This window comes from Amblyomma maculatum, chromosome 10, assembly GCF_055883805.1.
Source record: "Amblyomma maculatum isolate TAMU_Amacu chromosome 10, ASM5588380v1, whole genome shotgun sequence".
NCBI classification, from domain to species: Eukaryota; Metazoa; Arthropoda; class Arachnida; order Ixodida; family Ixodidae; genus Amblyomma; species Amblyomma maculatum.
Window position 1 is genome coordinate 10,562,925 of NC_139353.1, and position 19,134 is coordinate 10,582,058.

The 19,134-nt window shown below is 43.0% G+C and overlaps 1 protein-coding gene across 3 annotated transcripts in view; it reads right to left on the reverse strand.

Moving 5' to 3' along the window:
- Window positions 1-19,134, reverse strand: part of LOC146175568 (ral GTPase-activating protein subunit alpha-1) — an 83,397-nt gene that overhangs the window by 27,782 nt on the left and 36,481 nt on the right. For 2 of the 3 annotated variants that reach the window (XM_084581960.1, XM_084581959.1), the window contains exons 16-31: window positions 18,182-18,575; window positions 17,713-17,850; window positions 16,936-17,010; window positions 16,484-16,567; window positions 14,631-14,783; window positions 11,895-12,085; window positions 10,429-10,527; window positions 9,002-9,157; window positions 7,943-8,074; window positions 7,169-7,297; window positions 5,736-5,794; window positions 4,954-5,062; window positions 2,722-2,832; window positions 1,922-1,990; window positions 1,336-1,446; window positions 217-471 (exon numbers count right to left, since the gene is read on the reverse strand). In XM_084581960.1, the coding sequence (XP_084438086.1) occupies window positions 217-471; window positions 1,336-1,446; window positions 1,922-1,990; window positions 2,722-2,832; window positions 4,954-5,062; window positions 5,736-5,794; window positions 7,169-7,297; window positions 7,943-8,074; window positions 9,002-9,157; window positions 10,429-10,527; window positions 11,895-12,085; window positions 14,631-14,783; window positions 16,484-16,567; window positions 16,936-17,010; window positions 17,713-17,850; window positions 18,182-18,575 (2,265 nt within the window). The remainder of the gene's footprint in view (window positions 1-216; window positions 472-1,335; window positions 1,447-1,921; window positions 1,991-2,721; window positions 2,833-4,953; window positions 5,063-5,735; window positions 5,795-7,168; window positions 7,298-7,942; window positions 8,075-9,001; window positions 9,158-10,428; window positions 10,528-11,894; window positions 12,086-14,630; window positions 14,784-16,483; window positions 16,568-16,935; window positions 17,011-17,712; window positions 17,851-18,181; window positions 18,576-19,134) is intronic. The other variant, XM_084581961.1, reaches the window with a different exon arrangement.

The following is a 19,134-nucleotide window of genomic DNA, read 5'->3' on the forward strand; positions in this document are numbered from 1 at the left end:
CCCTCTCCTGCCCAAAAAGTGGAAAAAGGGATCTCCCTCTCTAACTATGCCAGTTTGGTTTATGTTTAATTCAATGTGAATTCAAGCGAGTGAAATTAATTCAATTAACACCACAATTAAGGGCAACTAATGCTATAGATTCTGGGATACAATGCAGGACTTCAGGTTTACATCAATTCTATAACCACTTTCACTCTAGAAATATTACAAACAAACCATTCTGGCTGCCAGCTTCACGTTGCCACTTTTTCGGAAGTCATTCTGAAGGATGGCAGGCGGCACGAAGCTTGCTATAGAGCGAGCAATCTTGCCACCTCCCGTCGAGTGACCCGAGTGAGGGGGTTTGGCTGGGATTTCGCCCGGCTGTGGCTCGAGGTCAGCTAGAACGATGGTTGGGCAGAGCGTTTGCAGCAGTGACAGAACATCAGGCCGCAGCAGTGGGCTCTTGCCAGTCAAGATGTGGTCCAACACCTGCAATTATGCATATCACTTCATTCTGCCAACACCGCTCAGTGCCAGCTAGATGGCTCACTTCACAGCAGAACTCGTTTGGACGCCTCGGTTCAGTTAACCGTCATGATATGGCACCATTATAATGAAGCTGTAAGTTATCGCATGAGTTTGAGGCAAGTTGGTAACGACAGCTGTAATCGAGCCCTACCTCACCACGAGGGCCCGCGTTCAAGGTCGTATGACCCACGGACGCATCTGGATCTCACTTCTATAAGTAAGACATTCCCAACAACAACCTCGTACACTGAAAATACCACCTGGATCACATTCATTTATCAGGCGTGACTAATGGGAAGTTTCTGGTCATGGCATACAACTCTAATAAACAGCTACACGATACACCTGATGACCTTTCCTTCGTTCTTTCTTTAGTATATGGCTTGTGCTTGCTCTTCGTTCATTTTTAGACAGCTAAGATTAGGTTGTTTCACATATAAAGATATCACCACATTTTCCTTTTGTCATGCAGCGCAAATGTGACTGTTTTGCTCCACCAGACAGAGTACTATTCCTTAATTCTGTCCACACTATGGAGGGGACCTGCTAACGGGTGGCTTGTGCCCTTGTCAAGGTCATCTGACTGCAGTAGCTTTTTCTACACATTTCCAAAATCACCTGGATGCAGTACTGCATTGCTAACTCTGGAAAACTTTCCTACAAAGCCGCCACAGCGAAAAGAAGCGAAGAGCTCTGGTTGGCCAGATGTCCCACAAAACGGCAATAATAAGATGAAAATTTCTCGGGCATCTTGTCCTCCACAGGAGTTAAGATGCAAGCTTGGCAGTGTACGAAGCCGAAACTATGTTCAACTCGGAGACTCACGTTCAAGGTGGACAGGAGTGGAGAACAGCCCTCTGACTGTGGAGTCGTCAAGGCACGCAGTGGGATGTTCATACACCAGTCAGCCAGACAGAAGAGAAGTGACAGCACCAGCTGAAACAGACGAGCAAGAGCTGCATCATCCCCAGAACCCTTTGCCATTTCAAGTGATTCAACAACAGTTTTCTTCTCGTTCACAACACCGTCACCTCTTGCGTATCAAAATTGAGAAAATGCTATGCTGTGGAACATAAGTGAACTTCTGTGGTCCCAATTTATCTTGCCCTGCAAGCCTCCTAGTTGCAGCCTAATTTAGACAGTTCTGAGCTGAACCTGTGATTGTAAGTCTACATCAGAAGAATTTGCACAGGAGCCCTAACTGATCGGTTAAAGTAAACGAGATGGCTTTGCCTAAAGAACTAACCCCACCACAAGCATGGAACAGCCCACCCAGGAAGTGATGACTTAAATGAGTAAAAAAATCAATAACCACAACAGCATATCACTTACCCCATTCATTTAAGACTTCTCAAAAGCAACTGGAAGAACCAATGTAAACATTTAAACAACCAAGAAACAAAGCAATCACCTTTTTGTTCTCTTCCTTGACGTCGGAATCATCAGTAGGAAGCAGATTGTGAATGGTAGATGCTATCACCTGGGGGAACAGGAAAAGAACACGTTGCTGACTTGAAGCAAGGGAAAAGGAAGCAAGCTTTCTTTTTCCACAGAGCTAATGACAGGGTGAAGTTTTGAACATGACACTTCTGCAAGAAGACACTCTCTTTCCAGAGGACCTCCAAGAAGCCCTGCGTACCTGTCCCTAGCCAAAGTTGCAAGGCCTTTTACATTTTAATGCAGGGTGTACATTAATCTGCTGAGTGCCTATCTGTATACAATAGAATAATAAACACGTTCAACACATATTCCACGCTTGCATATTTCATAAAAATTTGCTGGAGCAGTTACTTTGGGCCTCTACGGATCAGGGACACATGTAATAGCATCAATCCGCTTGATGTCATTATGAAAGGCTGCCATGTAGACAATGTTATGCAGTGACTCTCACATACTTTTGAAAGAAGAAAAAAAAAATGTAGCCCAATTTATTAGGTTTTTAATTGACTGCTGTTCTTCAAATTCTGGAGAAGCAAACTTAAAAGTAACTGTACCAAGCTTGTGACTGAATTATCACTTTCTGTGCCAACTCTGAAATTCAGACTGTAATGCAACGACTATAGACGAAGCTGAAGATACATGCATGCCAGTCCTCCTCGCTATCTTACAGAAGCATGCTGCTGCCAAAAATGCTGGTACAAAAATCAACCTTACAGCACAAGAACAGACAGCCACACAGCAGGAAGGAAATGATGGTCACAGTCCACTTACCTCGACAACAATACTGGCAACATTGTCTGTATGGCTGCTGAGGTAGGCAGCATGGTCACACAACAATCGCAGCATGTCGCCAGCAACTTGTGCAATCGCGTGATTCTGATGCTGCACAGAGAATACAGTGAAAATCTAAACATGTGGAATTCAAGGATCTCAGATACCCCAAAGCTATATGGAGGGCTGTGTGGGGCATCAAATTTGAGGATGCAACGTTAACTCCCATCCCATGAGGTTCTTCAGTGAGTATCGAAATTTCAGTACATGACTCTGTGGATTTTGCCTTGCCACAAACAAAATGCGATCACCAGTGACTAGTACTTACCCATGACCACATGACCACCTCTGTGATCACATGTCAAAGCTAAGTTATGCACATGCATTATCAGGTAATTAGAAACACAAAGGCCAAATTTCAGGCAAAAAAAAAGATAACTCTTGCAAAGAATAACAATTTTCAAAAATGAGTTCTTGCCATAGTAATATTCTCATACAAACAATACTGCTAGCTGGTCTGGGGAACAACTACGTCTAACAATACTGCAAAAATATTCACACTGCAAAAAAAGAGAGCTGTACGAGCAATTGATAATTTGCCATTCACTAAGACCACAGGTATATCTTTTTTTGGTCATAACCTACTGGTCAGGCATGATTTGCAGGAGAAATATCAGAATCCATAGCAGTGAATTGACGGCGACCGGTTATGAAACAATGAATCCATGCTACTTTCAGAGGATCAAGACACAAGCTGCAAGGTTTGGCTAAAAGGCTCTGATGGGGTACACAATTGAAAGATTTCGAAAAGTCTCGATATTTGACGTCAGTCTGAAATGAAGAATCTAAATTTAGGTTAAGATCGGTAGTGAAATGGAAAAGTTGGGTTTTGCATGAATAACCAGATCTGAAGCCGTGCTGGTTTGAAAAAGCATTGCCTGCGATTACGCCACTTCCTAATGCGAAATTTGAGTGCAAGTCATCAGCTCCTTCTCTTTCTGCATGATGGCGACGACGTTCTATGCAGCACGTTGTCTTGAGTCGCCAGCGACATCAGCGAAATCACTGCTAGCACTGCCTCCGGCGACCCTACCCCCCCGCCCCCTCCTTTTCTCGTGTTCTCCGGTTGCTTTGCTGCGCGCGCTCCTGCCCCCATCGTTCGCCGCTGAGTGTACCCCTTCCTCTTCCTGTGAGGCTCCGGTTGCCGAATCGCCGGCTCAAACTGGGAGGCTGAAAGGGGGCGGAACTGGTTATGATGCCGACGACACCGATGCCACCGCGAAACCCAGGAATGGGCACCAAAGAGCTGTGCTCTAAAAAAGGAGCAGTTGGAATCAAGGTGAGATGCTACTTGTGCTTATATAATGTGCTCTAGTAATTTGCAGGCAATGGTAGGTGGAAGGATCGAAACGGTTACCTGCCTTAAAAACCGTAACTGCCCTACTCAGCTTCCAGTCGTCTGGAATTGAGCCGGTAGTAATCGACTGCATGAAAATTATCTGCAAAATCTCACTTGAACGGTCCTTGATGCATTTCAATATCTTAGATGGTATGTTATCCGGTCCAGGAGCACTTTAAACCTTAAACTTATCAATGAGATTAGCAATACCTTTGGAAGTGATAGCAATAGGCGGCATCTGTGAAAATGGAAAACTGAATAAGGGAGGGATGTTTAAAGTAGGTTCATTAGTGAAAACAAAAGAAAACTAAGGCTTCATTAAACTCCATTACCTCACTTCTTTGGTCTGAAGGAAGCTCGGAGCTGGCATTGTTAACCAATGAGATAATATGCAAAGACGGGAGTTAGAAGTTTCCAGAATTTTTTTCGGATCGGAGCAAATGATGTCCTGCGAGTCCCGATGATAAAATTTTCTTTTTGAGCATCGTAAAAGTCTCGTATAATCGGGAAGGCAAGAGAAATACTTTTTCCACCACAGAGCGCTGGCCGAATACTACCAGAAGCAAAAGCCGCAAAACTCTCCACCCACACGCAGTGCACTATATATTCCATCATGCGAGAACTAGATTGACTGAGTTTTTATTTCTGGCAGTACAGAGCCTCCCTGTTAATTTATTCATAACATTTTTATCGAGAGAAAGAGCAGCATTCAACTTCTCTATCTCTATTTGAGATGACGTTGCCTCCACCCTCATCACAAATTTATTGAAATCTCCTTGATGTCAGCAGATTCCACAAATGAAAAAATGAAGATACCAGGAAAGAGGGCTTACCCTTATAGACAGAAGCAAGACACCAATAGCCTCCCGAACCTTGGGGTGTCCTATCCGGTGTGTCAGTTCTCCGTAGGCAAAAATACCCAGGGCACTGAGCGCCGTGCACCTGGGATCACAATCGAGACCGTTTCTACCATGCGTACAAAACACGTGCATTCACACAGGTGTGCGAGGCTTGCATAAGAGAAAGCAGTTACAAGACGCCAAAATATCACCAAGATTTGAAGCAGACAACAAACCCCATCTAAGTAGACACTGAGATAGACGTTCATTCCAGTAATGATGCCTACTAGAGGCTGAGAGTATACTCAAATAATCGTGAATGACTTTTACGACTACACTTTGATTGCTTCAGGGTAACTACTAAGCCACTGAAATGAAGCAAAACAAATTATGGGACAGCTAAGCTTACGAAATGAAGTGGTGGATAGAGTTGATCTTGCAATAAGAAGGAATTAAGCCCACTGCTAGGCATATGTAAAACATGACAGAAGCAAGTGAGACAACGGCCTCTACTCATGTTCCCACAATTATTTTGCACTGACTGTATTGCTCCAGACATCAAAAATGAAAAAAGAAAAAAAATTACTAGTCTTCACAGTTACTCTTTATATTTTTGCCCGTAGCCCCAACATTTCGCTAGAAGCCAGAAGCAATGAAACGGCACTAAAACTGGTGCATACGGAACAAGTCCCAATTAGCCAGAGAATTTGACTATTTTCCCACTCAACACTTATGCATGTAAATGGGCAATAACAAAGCACAGGTTTCCTACTAACCTTGCCACTCCATCCGGATCTGTCTTCCCAGCTCTCAAGAGCAGGTCTACGATAAGATCCTAAGGAAACAGAAAGGCAATGTAAAACTTGATGCTGTAACTTACCGAATACTGCAAATTAAACAAAATTCATTGTTTGTGGCAGTGTCTCTTAAATAGAAGTTTTTACTGAAGAAACAATCTGCATGTCGATGGACTTAAAGGCCCACTGTCCACCCTCCGGTCGAAAATATTTTCTTCCCCGGTGACTGTGAGACTTCGCCCCTAGAACGCAAGGCCGCAAAATGTTTTTGAAAAGAGTAACTAATAACGCAGTTACAGCCACCGCAATCACCCGATTCTGTCATGCCTCTCTCCTTCCGTTCCCTCGCAAAGGTTTTTCACTCTCCTGCCCGAGGTCGTCTAGCCTCCGCAATACAAATTCCCCTTCCTCCTCCGCGTTTGGCGGGAGGTGGGGCGTGGCTCTCTGCGAGCGCAAAAAAAAAAAAGAAAAGAAAAACGGTCGAGGGAGCGCGCGCCGCTGGATTCAGTCTGGCCGTGGCTAGGGAAAAGCGCGCTGCGAGCGGTAGACACCCATCCCTCTCCCGTCAGTCAGCGAGACGGACCAATGGACATCATTCGTGGTACGTACGTCATTGCTGTGGCCCGTCGGGCCAGCGCAGGAAACGGGCATCTGGCTTCCCGGAGGAGAGCATGAGAGAGCTTTGAATTGTATTTTCGATGCTTTGCGGCGCGCGTGTCATTGTAGCATTTTGCACAGACTATCTCCGGTACCTGATCGAAACACTGGGCTCCTTTGCTTAAAAGGGCCTTCCCTGGACAGTGGCCCTTTAAGGCAGCAACCAACTTGAGAGACATGTATGGGTACAAATGATTTATAAAATCGGAGACAAATGGCACATGGTAGCTTAAATAAGCCATGAGCTAGGCAGACAAAACATTCTTAATGACAGCTGCAGCAGAACAATCATTTTTACGAAAAATTGATATGAATGATATGAACAATCAATGTTATGAACACATGAGGACCTCTGTGCTCTAACTGACTGCGAAATGAACTCAAGGGCAGATGGGGCATGAAGCATCCCTACGTCCCTCTGCGCTTCAACCCTCCGTTTCGACGTGTAGACATATAGAAAAAAAATGTGACACTCCAAGATGCATGGCTAATGCGCTAATTTTAAAAACAGCCTAAGTACGTGTTTTTGACAGCATGAAGTCATTTTAGCCTCGCTTATGGAACAGTTAACTATTGCATCCTGCTCCCACCAGAGGCAAAGCAACTGCTACAGCCGCTAGGATGAAGATGGAGCCTTACAAGTGGAAGTAGACTCCAAGCTATGCCTGATCAAGGCAAAAAAAAGAAGGAAAGACAAAGCACAGATGAAGGAAACAAAAGGCTACGCAAAAGGGTGAAGGAAGACGCTGGTGTACCTTGACGTCTGCGAGAGGTGCCAATGTCGGAGGCTCTGAACCGGAGCACTGCAACACGTGCAGCTCCCTGTAGACATTCGGGAAGCAAACGAGGCTGCCGAGCAATGTCACAGCTTCGACGCGTGGCATCTGCGACCATTATTACGCAGAAAAATGAGAAAACAAAGAAATAGGAGGAAACCAGAGATTTCCCAGAAAGTAAAAATGCATGCCACAACACATTTCCCCAGCACCCTATAACATGTTTACAGCAAAACCTTAGTGGAAAGAGTAAAGTAAAAATTGCATTTTCAATTATACATTCAGCTTAATTCCATGTTTCCTGTAAGGTTACATGTTTTGTAAGGCTGCTATTTTATGCCAACAAAGATTTTCATGATACCAAATAAACAAAACAAAAAAGCTAGTTTTGATATCCCGTTCTGCAGTGAAAAGCTAAATATGTACTTGCATTACTATAAGACTGTTCCAATTAAAAAAAGAAATGCAATAAATGTGCTGGATTCATAGTAGCCACTCCTATAAATATGAAGACTAGAAGACAAATGAGTCTTGCAAAGTTGTGAAGTAGCTTGTGCTATGCATAGTTCACACATTTTCCACACACACCACCTTTTTCTGCATTACGCTACATTTGTGAGACATCAAAACTGCTGAAATATCAGCCTGCCAGTCACACGACACTTCATCACTGAAGTATAGTATTGTTTTTGTAGCTCCAACATGATTATACTTAATGCAAAAGCTGGTGGTCAGCGTGCAAGCTCCGCTCACCCCTTTGATGGCATTGGAATTGACGATGGAGCTGGCACCATGAATGAAGTTGAGCAGCAGCAAAGTGTGGCCAGGCAGACTGCTGGCAAAAAATTTGGTCCCACAGTACTTGACTATGGCGTTGATCACCTTCTGCAGGGAACAGTCAGAGCACTCACAGTGACGACCAGTGACATTACGCCGGGGACTGGCAAGTTTGCAAAGGAAACCCATCATTTGAAAAGACTGCAGTGATGCGTGCATTTCCAAGCAAGCTCTAAATACACTGTGAATCTCAACAGACATAGAAAAACAAAGTTTTAAGGGGCAGACATGCAAATTACACCTGGCTATTCTTGTACAAATATTTCATAAAACTTGAGTAGCTCAGTAACCCATCGTTCTGGCATCAGATCAAAGGTAGGTTTTAAAGTATCCAATATGCCTTCAGTTACAGAATTCATGTACTTAATGATTACAAATTATTCAATTCTGCTGCCACAGTGCAAGCAAATTCTTTTCACACTACACGGACAAGCACAATTGCTTCAAGGAGTAAATAAATGCAAAGCACTCCCTCCTGCTCACTAACCACTTGGTGAGTGATAGCTGTTCATCCAGTAGTCCAGAAGATAGTATGACCTTATGTAATGTCCACGATGAGATCTTTAATGTAACAATAAATGACGATGATGATGACCATCGCCAACCCGACCGTGCCCTGTGCCAGCTGTGGCCACCCTATTCCTGCAAGTTTAACAACCTCATCCACATAGCTGAACCAATGTTTCCAGCTACTTTTGCTTTTGGAATCCACTGTGTTACCCGAACAGACCATCAGTTACTTTCTCTTTGTTAACATACCCTGCCCGCGTCCATTTCCTCTTCTCGATTCTAACTAGGCTGTCAGTAACCCCAGTTTCTTCCCTAACTCCCAAGGTTTACTTTCTTTTATTGCCCGCCACATTTCAACAATGCCATAAGCATCCGTCAAAACGGAGTCAGACATTAGGTGGCCACCATACAAATTCAATTGCAGAGTTTGAACAGAGTTTGAATGGCAGTCAAGCCAGTGCTCACCTGGTCCTCCCCCAGCAGCCCTGTGTGCAGCACCCGGTAGAAACGGGCAAGGTAGTCGAAGGAGAGAGGAATGTCGTGGCGCCGTACCGTCAACCAGCAGAGCAGTCGCAGCGCCAACAGCTTTCCCTTCTCAAAGCCCTCGGGCAGACCCGTTGCCTAGAGTGAGATAATGGATATAAGGATCTATTGTTTAGGCCAAATTGTTCTCAAACTGGGTTCCACAGAACCCCGAGGTTCCATGCATGCATCAACTCCCCACCCCCCCATCATTTTGGCACTAATAACACTACAGCTGTTCCCTGCCGACCGTTTCATTGTAAAGGCCGCCATTATTATTCGAACTTGGGCATTTTTTGAGGTGCCATGTGTCTGCTTGCTCCTTTCTTCATGCATGCAGGCAGGAATTCCTCGGCACCTTTCGAAAGCTGTTGGCATTTCCTAGGCTGAAAACTTTACAACCCCTTACTTCTTTTGCGCACACTGCTTATAGAAAAAATAGAGTGAAAACATGGTCAAGAGCTGCGCTCAGGGAAGTATGTAGCACTTTTACTGCGATTGGTCCGTAGGACACCCAAGGCTGAGCAGCATTGATCGTGTAAAGTTACCAGCTACAAAGCACAGACTTATTGCGAACATCTCAGTTAGTGCACACCTACCATACTAGTAAAGCCGCCATGAACTACTCCACACGATGCAATTTCACCAGCAGTCCTAATGCGTAGATTGCATCAAAATGGTGGTACTGATATGGGGCAGTGCCCAATGAGTGCCCCACCCGGAGACAGAGAACTCTCCTCTTCCATCGCTGAGGGCACCATCATACTCCCATCAACCACCATTGCTATTATTATTTCTCGCTGCCAACTTGACTCAGTTTCTACAATGGCTCCGCAGTTCAAACTGGCCTAAGGATCGCCGCAGCAGACTGTTGTTTTCTTACATGTACTACAGCCAACGCTGCATGGCTGTGATTCAGCCTCACCTTATTGCACTGTTACATAACTGGTGTTGCTACGAGTCACACACTTCCCACATTTAGTGCTTCTGAATGAGATTACCTCCCCTTTCCCCTAGCATGTTTCATGTCAAGGCAAAGTTCTGAGTGTTCACCACTCCCAGTGACAATGCTGCACCAAATGATTCTATTTAATATGCTTGCGGCAAGTGCAACCTAGCATTTTGCACAGTTTTCCCACGGTCCCGCTTTTCCTACCATGCTGATATATGGCAATATATAACCGCAAAAAAAGTCAAAATATGCATGCAACATGTGTTAAACAGCACAAGAGGCGAGCTCCAAGACAAAGTTTTTCTTTGCTGCACTGTAACCGTCTGCAAAGGAGGAGGTCTTACTGAATTTCATACTGCCCACAGCTGACAATATCAGTGATATACATGCTGAAACCGCATTGAATGTGCATATTTACCTCAAAAAGCCAAGGTGCAATCAGTAGAAGAGGCGGAATGAGTGCTGGAGGAGGTGGTGTGGTCATGTTGTCCTCTGTGATGCCAAGATTGTCACGCATCTGGCAAAAAAAAAAAAGAAGAAAAGGTTAGCAAGAGTGAAAAGAACTGTCGAACTTCGTGCCAAGGTGAGCGATAGTTATAAATCCCAAAAAAGATTACACAATTCAAATGCTATACGCAGCCAATCCTGAAGCAAAAAGATTTGCAACATTACAGTTTATTTCCAGTCCTTTCAGATCATCATTATTTTCTTTCACCTTTCCAGTAAAACAATTTGATGCCCGGCTTCTTACTGTACAAAAGTTCCATTATATTCCTACTTTGTGCCCCAATTTCAAGCACAGAATTCATGCACACAAGCTCATCTACACACTACTTGCATGCTTTAAAATGTATTATAATTATTTAAAAATACCTACAAGAAAAACAACTCAAAGGATAGATACAAGTACAGTAGAACATATTTTTTCCATGAAATCAAGAGGTAAAAAAAATGCAGCAGCCAGGAAACACGGTAGCTTGGAAGCACACACACACATATAAAAAAAAAGCCTACATCTTTATCTGTTGCTTTCTTTTGCTTATTTTAAGGGACTATAGACACCTAATTTTGAGGCACATGCATGTGCCTGTGTATAATTGGTATGATGCTCAAGGCATTGTATACATGGATTATAAATAGTAATTTCCTACGATAACAAAACAATTTTTAATTTAAATTCTCTCTCATGCTGTTTGGCACTTGTTTTGAAAGCTGAACGATGGATGTGATGCACACTGCTCACTGTGATGCACAGGTCACACAAGTTATAAAAAGAACTGCAACATAATCGCTGCTTCATTGTTTTAAATCACTACAAGACAAAAAAATCAGCCTGCCTAAACAGCCATTCCGAAAACGAATGAAGAAGCAGCAATTACGCTAGTTTTTCTGTGCCTCATGCGACACATACAGACCTCTGACATCACAGAGCTCATTCCATCACACCTTTAACACACGAAGCTTAATCCTCATCCTTATTATACCAAAAAGAAAAAGTCTTGTATTTATGAAGTCCTCCATTCTAGAGAGTCCTACACTCCCCATTCCAAGCACCCTCCTGATTCCATACCACCCTCTGAAGGCATATTCCTCTGCTCTTGCTAAACCATTTCCCTTTACAGTAATCACCCTTTGGATGGCGTTTTTGCAATTAGCGCGCTCCGGTTATGCTGGCTACTACAATGTCGAAACCAGAGAATGACCCTATAATTGGTTTAGGCAGAAATATGGGCGACTTGGTACATCATATTTAAGAAGAGAAAAAAACAGTGTCACACAGCACGATAAAGAAAACACTGGCACCGTGTTCTTGCTCATCCCCTGTGTTGCCTTGTTTTTCATTCTATAACAGTTGCCACTGTAAAAGGCAATAAAGAAGCTCACCTTGATGAGTGTCTCGGAGAGGTCAATGAGGTGCTCCATGACGTGGGCATGGATGACGGGGTCACGAATTGTGTTTACGTTACCCAGGGCACCCAACATTCGCCGCCACAGGACAACGGCCACCTCGGGGAGCCAGCCTTTGACGCCACCGCCAGCTAGCACACTGCACCGGTCGGTGCCGGGGCCCACGTCTGCAGTCAATCGAGCATCCTCCAGCAATTAAAGCAAGGCCCACTCTCGGCAGATTTTATCTCAACTAGGCTTTGCCTAGATACGAACATCTTTCATTTCCTGAAGCCACATTTTGTTTGTTTTTGTTAAAATGCAGCTTTTTTTGTGACCAGATGGTGAACCTCCCAAACCTGGCATTAACAGCAACACAGGGCGGAGGGACATGGGTCTTAAAATTGGTATTGTTATTTATTACCCAAATTTTATGAAACCTCACAGAATTGTTCAGTTTTCTCTACTGATTTCAAATATGCAAACATTTCTCTTCTAGGGCAATTAGTTCCAAAGGTATTAGAGAATTATTGTATTGTCTGCTTAAACAATAGGAAAAAAAAATGCTCATCAGAAATTAATTTTTAATATACAGATAGATACTATAAAGTGTAAGGAGTGCAATGTTGGAAGCAGTTTTAAAATTGAGCTAATAATAGAGATTTAGCAGCCCACTGAACTTCGCACTCACAGGGATGGCAATTGTGTAAGGATTTCAAGTTAAGATATAAAAGTTTTACAAGTGAAAATAAAAAATGTGCTTCCAACATTGCATTCCTTATACTTTATAGTATCTACCTGTATATTAAAAATTAATTTCTAATGAGCATTTTTTCCTCTATTGTTTGAGCAGACAATAGCAATAATTTTCTAACACCTTTAGAACTAATTGTCCCAGATGAGAACTTTTTGCATATTTGAAATCAGCAGAAAAAACTGAACATTTCTGTGAGGTTTCATCACACTTGGGCAGTAAATAATAAAGTTAGTTTTAAGACCCATGTCCCCCCTTAACTGCTGGCCCACTGCAGCCTGTAACAGGTCACTGTAATCATCTAGAAAACAAGAGACTAAAGTCATGAAGTGCTGGATGGGCCTTCCTGGGGTCACCACTAATATGTAACATCATAACAACATCCCACTCAGTCTTTCAGAGATACCCTCCTGAGCCTCTCATTAGTATTAAGGTTAAATATAGTACTACACTCAAAACAATTTATAACAATATTGAAGTGCCAAGGAAGTATCATCGTTATAAACCAGTTATGCCAAAAAGAAAAAGATATTACAAACTTTAGAGCATTTAATAACAAGCAAGTAGCCTACAATCTTGATTTCTTTTTGGCAAAAAAAAATCTGTTACCAGGCAGCTTCGACTAGTTCATGGCCTATTTCCTTTACATATCTCTGCAAGATGCCTAACTATTTCACATGCCCGCATGGGGGGCCTTTAACAAGACTGAGGTCCTAGAGAGACTTATCATTTGTAAGGTGTCTTTTGCATAGTTTTCTGTTCTTCATAACTGTCAGCAAAGGTGATAGCCAGCCAGCCAAGATGATCACCTCATCACTGAAATTTTCATTTTTCATGACTGCGCAGTCAACAGGTAAGAATTCTTAGTCTCGACATGCCACCATCATCATTACATTAGTGGAACCTTTACGAACCTTCCCGTCACTGGCATTAAAAACGAAGCCCCAGAAGCAATTCCTGGCATGAAATCAGATGAGCTTGTAGGATTGGGGGAACAGTGATAGGCACATTTTCTATGGGAGCCACATCTTCAAAGCATTAATAATAGACTGCTCCAACGAAGTTTCAGAAAGTCTCAGGCTTTTCTCCTCTTCTGCACCGCCCCGGTATGTGAGCACCCCTGGTGCACAAGACGTGTGTGTGTGCATGGTCACGCCAGTTTTCCATTCCACAGCATCGTGCCAATTCGTCGATCAGTCTACCAGCTCCTCATGTGCAAGCTTTTGCATTGTGAAGGTGGTTTGGGTGGTGTGGCTGTAGCGCTCCAGTGTTTTTCTCTCTTTTAAGGTTGGCTATCAGCGAACAGATTTAATTGTTGTATAACTGATAATGATGTGCTAAGACAGCATTGTTATAAGCAATGTTTTTTACTGCAGAAAATATGGAGATGCTAATGGTACTGTGGTAGTCCATTGTTTCATATCCAATTACTTTTCTAACCAGCATTGATAACAATGCTGGTTAGAAAAGTAATACAATAATGTATTAGGTTGATTTGACTGTACATTAAAAAGAACAAAGCCTCTTAAGAAATTCAGCACCATATATTATTAGCAACAGTTACAATTTCTAGCAAAAAAAATTTAAGCAATGACTGTGATGTCCGAATGCCTTTGACAGAATGAGGGCAGCCTTGTGCAGCACTGTGCAGAATTCTATAGCTGCCAAAAATCAAATAGCACACTTGTAGCCCACTGACAGAACACTGGTTGTAATAAGACACTGCACGAGAAGCATGTCTTACGGGATGGAGGAAGTTAGGGGGGGGGGGGGGGGGGGGGGGGGAATAGCTCACCTTTTTTCTTCCTTTCTGTCAGACCTGCTTGACAATAAAACCAATTCTTGTTTTAACTCACCAAACATACAGACATACACAAAACACACATAAGAAGTTGTCACATTAGAAGTTGACTTTGTCATAAGTTGGCAAAGTAAAATTAGAATTCAGGGCAACATTCAAAACAAGGGTAATCACGCACCAGTCACATTGCAGGCATTTTCACTGCTCGTCACGATGACCTCAATCTGGATGGGCGAGTCCTTGATGCTAGTGCTCTCCAAGCCACTAGATGGCGTTGGTGAAGGCGAACGACTTCGGTACTCGGACGTGTGTGACATGCACGGAGATTCAACTGCACGAAATAACACGTCGTTAGTAGAATATGCATCAAAGGTGAATTTTCTGTCTTCATGAAAAAAAAAAAAGCTTGCCAATTATTTTTGCTTGAGAAGTATAAATTGAGTGGACCCCGTTGCCAGAAGAAACTCCTTTTTTTAACAGCCTATGGCTCTAACTACTACTGAAAAAAAGTTAATTAGAATGCATGTTAACAACATCAAAACTAAATTACCCAGGTAATAAAAACCAGAAATATCAAAGTTAGACGATGACTATAATAATATTAATCTTTATTTCCACTCGACTGCTGTCCTGGGAGGTATACAAGGCACAACAGAACGGCGACTGCCAATACTCAGATGCATCTACTGGCCAGCCTGTCCAGGACATGCCTAAGGCAACGCTTATAACTGGTCCACATAAAATTAGAGATTATAATAATAACAATGTTCAGTTAGATCCCTGAGTTTTGCACATACATAGGGGTGAATTACCTCCGCATACATGATGGAGAACAGAAATAACTGCTAATACTACTACATGCCATTTGTGATTTTAAGTGGTTAGTAAAAGTTAGTACTGAATCATAATCATCAGGCTGAATTATTCATTACAAGACAAATGAAATTAGTAGTGCACCTCAAACTTAATTAATATGTTAGAAATCATGCTATGTGCTAAAAAAAAGAAGAAAAATGCTATACGGTACATAATCTAAACATAGGAAGCTTTAACCATCAAGTACAACAGTAAAACCCCAGATAGAACTGATGCTATTGTTCTTTGTTTAGTTATGACCCAACCACAAAGTTTAAAACAGCAGCACCAAGACAACTCAAATCAAGCCAACTTGTACTCGAGACTAAACAACTAACGTGCCGACTGACTGCCTATAGAACCTTGATCACATCAGAAAGCATAAATGCATGATCAATGCGCAAACAAGCAACATACAGATAAGTCAGACAAAGGAAAATAAAATTAGTACAAGCAAAGTAAGAGACCAAAAAAAAAAAATGCCCACAACCAGTGTTACAAAGCCATGCAGGTTAAGCAGTAAACTCAGTGATACGCGGGTGCTTACGCTTCAGACACAAAACAAAAGGGGAAGCAAACGCTAGTCTGAAAGTGCTAAAGGGGAAGCAAACGCTAGTCTGAAAGTGCTAAATATTAGCTCATCTACACTCTGGTTGCACAGCATTAGTAATCTAGGGGTTCAATGCAGGGGGGTCTGCTAAGTGCAGGGGAAACATCACAGCACTGCGACATTGCCTGGTGTGTCAGCGTAGATGAAGTTACCGACCTGCGTTGGTGCTAAGAACTGAAGAATGCCATTTAAAGTTTGGACACACATATACTTGCTACTTCTCAAAGCTGACAATTAACTATCTTAACTAAATGCATTATATAATGTAATCTTTATATATGCTGAACGCAAGTGAGAGCCGATGGAAGAATATCTGCTACAAAATGCTGTGAATGCAGTCGGCGAATTAGCAAAAGGTCGAGAATGCGGCATTTCAATTTCTTATGACTCATTCATTATTTCTGCATTATGACAGCATCCAAAATGACCACTGCCAAAGGCTCCCCTGGACGTTTTAAGTCAGCAACATAACTACAAATAGCTCATCCGCAATAATGCATTTGTGCACACTAGGCAATGTCATGCTCCCACGACACTGATGACACCGAGCTTCCAGAGCACCTCACCTCTTAGGGACAAGTAATCCACCGACTTGCTGCGGCCGAGAGGACACGACCGGCCATCCGACTGAATGTTTGTGTCGGAAGACACTACAGAGGTGGGGGATAAAAAGAAAGAAAAGAGCAGAGAGAGGGGAAAGAAAGAAGAGAGCAAACAAAGAAAGGACAGCTGAGAACAAAACACTAAAGGGCAAACTAAACGAACATGTAAAAGAAAGGCATCAAAACAACAAAAGAAAGACTGCAAAATTCTGCAGCACGTATCTGTTACACAGGAACAGCAACTGGTACAATGGCGAAATCCAAAGGTGGTGCCAGTGTATGCAACATTGAACAGTAAGCAGTGGTGGCCAGTGCAGTAGGCAGAGCAAAAGTCTTAAGTACAAGGTGCTACAGCTACAAGCTTGAACGGAATGACTGCAAAGTGCAAGAGAATGTGACGAGGTGGACATTCCTACCTGATGTGATGTCAAACCTGTCCTGAGTGGGAGCGGGGGCAGCGTGTGCCCTTCTCAAGCGCCGCAGTCGTTCAACTGAAACACAATTTCCACACAAGGAATGAGCGTGTGATGCCACTTCTAACATGCCATTCAATTAACTGTGAGCAAAGGGAAAAAAAGTTGCCTGCCTTGCTTTTTCTAATGCGATTAATGGAAACTGTCCTAATTAGAATGATTTCCACCTCGAAGGAGAAATTGCTATTAACAAGAATGATTTATGCAAAAAATTTGAAAATAATACAAAGCTTTTTTTTTTTTTCTTCCTAATTTAGTGTGCACAATGGTTCTCCAAAAAAAATCCCTACTTTATGTTCTGTGAAAGAGGAGTCACTCTCAATGCATGTTCTACACATTCATTGCACCGTTGAATGAAACACCTTTCATCTTGGAGAACTAATAGGCAGAGTAAATACTTGCCCCATGAAGGGAACAGAACTGTAATAAAACAAGAGTTGTTGGCATGAAACGAGTGGGCTGCTCAAGGTAACATTTTTCTTTGCATACTTAACGTGACTTTCGCAATCAATGCCTGCATTCAAAATCTGGAAACTCAAATACAGTCCTGCCAAATTCTCGCAAGCAGAGAGATAACAAGTGGTAACTGAATCTTGGCTCTTCATTAAAGTATGGTGTATCAAATTTAGCAAATAATGACAAACTGAGGCACACGTTTCCCTCCACACCACCAGTACGAATGATGGGAAAAGTGATCGAAGTGATGAGGAACCGACCAACCTTTGTGCAAGAGAAGGTGTCCGTCCGAGTAACACCGCACCACAAGTGGTGGCTTTTCTGATGCCCTGTCACCATGGTGACTTGGTAGGGAACTATCACCACTGTTGCAACGAGCTCGATCAGAATTCCTGTCATCATCTGCGTGAACAGAGGAAAAGTAGAAAGTGAGCTTCTCGAACAGGAGGTGAGAAAGACAACAGATCACCTAATGCAAAAAGTGAACTATAAGCTACCTGAAACGTCCATGTCTAAGCATACTGAGCATAAACTGTGCGATATACAACTGTGCCATGAAGAAAAAAAAAACTCGCATGTTATATGACTCAATCGAAATAGTAGAGACATTTACTTGCTCATCACTAAAATCAGGAAGCAGCAATTATAAAAATACCAATATTTTGCAAGAGTTGCCTCACTCTGTTCTTAATCAAAATGACTCTTTATTTTAATTTTCCTTAATCATCCTCACCTTCTATCCTGCTGTTCTGCCGTCCCATGCTCGCAGTCCGCAGTCGGGGAGACAGGGGCGCACCTGGCTCTTGAATTCCCTCCCTTGATTCCGCCAGGTTAGGTGAAGCGTGCAGCGATGGAACAACAGTGCCGCCTGCAACGGAGCCGTTTGCGGTGCTCGCTGACGATATCGCTTCATTGGCCGCCCTGCCGCTTGTCGGGTCGTCCCCTCTGCCCGCCTCATTCTTGGCGCCTGTGTTGGTGCCTCCTCGTGCACTCCCCCCAGCACCACCCGCATTGTGCTTGAGACCTCGCCGCCTCTTGTTCTGCTGCTCCCTCTGCAGCGGCAGGTCTGAGAGGTTCAGCCGGTACACGTGCTGTGCCAGAATCCTGGTGAGCGTCTCCATCGTTTTCTGTTTTGATGGAAGAGGAGGAAGAAGAGAGGCGGCCAAAGCAACTGCTTGTCAACAACGAGGTGCAATAGATTCCCATTTCAGTTCAGGAACATTCAGGCAGGTGAAACTGAAAAGAAATGAACACAAGTTCATTCCTGTTCAGTTCAATGACTATACAAGTTATTGATCAATTTGCTCTTGCCCTACCGACTGCCCTGCTGACCATCCTAGTTAGCTCAATTGGTAGAGCGACTATTCCGGAAAGGTGGTGGTCCCGGGTTTGATCACGGGATCAGGACGAATTTTTTTTTTAATTACGAAGTTTCTGAAAAAGCTGTATAGCTTTCCTTTGTAGCCATATGGCTGCGCTTGGGTGGATGTCAGAGTAATTACTTCCTTATTACAAGTGACCATACTAAACAAAAATGAAGAACACAAATAAAAGCAAGCTAAACAAAACAAAACTGATGGTAAACTACATAAGCTCAAGCAAACAGAATCAACAAACCTGAGCATGACTGAATGTAACTACAGTAGATCCTGGATACATTAACTCAAAGAGAATCGTGAAATAATT